The 2,243-nt window shown below is 40.7% G+C and overlaps 1 protein-coding gene across 1 annotated transcript; it reads left to right on the top strand.

The window, feature by feature from the left end:
• Positions 1-879: 879 nt before the first annotated feature.
• On the top strand, positions 880-1,824 carry LOC144543910 (uncharacterized). Its single transcript, XM_078292361.1, has one exon. The coding sequence runs from the start codon at positions 880-882 to the stop codon at positions 1,822-1,824; it is 945 nt and encodes a 314-aa protein (XP_078148487.1).
• Positions 1,825-2,243: the final 419 nt, after the last annotated feature.

The raw sequence follows: 2,243 nt of genomic DNA on the forward strand, positions 1-2,243 counted from the left end.
GAGCAACCGAAAATTCGTGTTTACGGGTTTTCGTCTTTTTCCCGTGAATAGTGTTTTTACAGAATTCCGCGGTTTACGGTATTTCTGGCAGAAGAAATAAACCGCTCTCCAGTTAGTCCTGGTGGATAACCGATAGAGGTATCACACGTGTGATACTCCGAGTCAATTCCTTCCCTGGTGAGGCTCTACTCGCTCGGTCTGCATTCCAACTGTGATTTGGAAACAATGTATAAATATGCTATATTAATCTATTTAATTGGTAAGTAGATTAAAGTTTTAGAAATCAATCATGGAGTAGATCTGTAAAAAGGATTAAATTGGGTTTTGATGCCAAAGGAATACTGAAGGTGGACCGCCTTGGAAAGTTTCCTGACATACCCCGTTTAATCCTGAGCTTAAGTTGGCCGTAGAAATTTTTGTTCTACAGTCATTCCGCAACTTAAGCCTAAACGGGTTTTTGGTTATAGCACCCCGTAAACCCCAACAGCATAGACAAGTGCAACACTGATAGCTGCTTGTTGAGAAATGATATAACCTCAGAAGATTCATCATCGGTTGTAAATAGGCAACAAATAGGCTAGCATGCAAAATACAGTTGTATAGCTATAATTGGTACCAAGCCTGTATTCAGGATGTAATTAGGCAAGAGATCAAGCAATCTCTTATTAAGAAAAATAGCCAACGGCTAATAGAATAGAATAGGCTATAACTATACATGTATAGAGAACTTGTAAATCAGAATTCTTAATACATAATTCATACTGTTCCTCATATTCTATCTCCCTAAAACTTCATTATGGTATCAGAGCCAGGTTTAATCCTGCATCAACAACAAAATTCCGCAAAAATCAGTCCTTACCAGTATCTCCAAAATCAATCATGGCTCAACAATCAGACAGCACAAAACTCACAACAATAATACTCAATGGCAGCAACTACATCCCTTGGTCCAGATCTGTTACAATTGGTCTCGGTGGCAAAGGAAAATTAAGCTTTGTCACTGGAACCAAAGCAAAACCAGTAGCCGACAAACCCAAGGAGGCAACCGCTGAAGAAACAGCAAAAATAGAAGAATGGGAGACCATGGATCAGATGATCATGTCATGGTTACTGAGCACTATGGAGCCAAAGATTTCGAGTGTTCTCATGTATTCCGACACATCAAAAGAAATTTGGGACAAGGCGAAAAGAAGGTATGGCCAGCAAAAAAACTTTGCACATATATTTAGCCTCAAACAAGAAATTGCCCAAATCAAACAAAACGGCCAAAGCAACAATGAATTAGTAACCGAAATCATGTCCAAATGGGAAGAACTCAATGTGTATCTTCCACCAACAACAGACCCAAATGAAACCCAAAAAAGATCCGAACAGGATCTCATTTTCACTTACCTGGGGGCACTCGACACAACATATGAAGCAATTCGATCTCAGATTCTTGCCTCAGCCGAAATGCCAACATTTGATGATGTGGTGGCAAGAATCCAACAAGAAGAGTCTCGGCGTGCACTTATGAACCCCCAGCCAGCAACCAACACCGAAAATTGCGCCTTCCGAGCACAACTATCTAACCCTAACTCGTCGGCCAGAACAAAGGGGACCACAACAGCCGACTGGTGCGACCACTGCAAGCGCGCAGGGCACAACCGAGAAGGCTGCTGGGTGCTTAATCCACATCTCCGGCTGAATCGGAACAAGGGAGAAAGGGGCGGCGCTATGAAGGGCGGAAATGGGAGAAATGAGCAGAGGCCCTATCAAGGGTCATTTGGCGGAGTCAGTGTTGGATTGGGGTCGGATCCAATAAAGCAAGCAGGGGCAAACTAGGCCGAACCAATTTCAGATCCTTCTGGATCTTCTGTGGCATCAACAACACAGCTAAACCAGCTTCTGACTCAGTTAAACAGTCTGTTACAACAACAGACAGCAGTTTTTGTACTATATAATTCAAATTTATCTTCCTTTAAAAATAATAGCAGTAGTCCAAAACTTGCAAATTTGGGGCATAACACTAGTAAATGGGTTATTGACTCCGGTGCTACCGATCATATGATATGGGATCAAAATAAACTACAAAATATTGTACCAACCATAGAATCACAACATGTACTTGTTGCAAATGGAAATAAAGTCCAAATTGAAGGCTTAGGTACCACAAAATTTTTCTCAAAAGATGTAAAAAATATTTTGTACCTACCAGATTTTAATTCAAATCTTTTATCAATTAGCAAAAATAACACAAGATT

This window comes from Carex rostrata, chromosome 25, assembly GCF_964058835.1.
Source record: "Carex rostrata chromosome 25, lpCarRost1.2, whole genome shotgun sequence".
NCBI lineage: Eukaryota > Viridiplantae > Streptophyta > Magnoliopsida > Poales > Cyperaceae > Carex > Carex rostrata.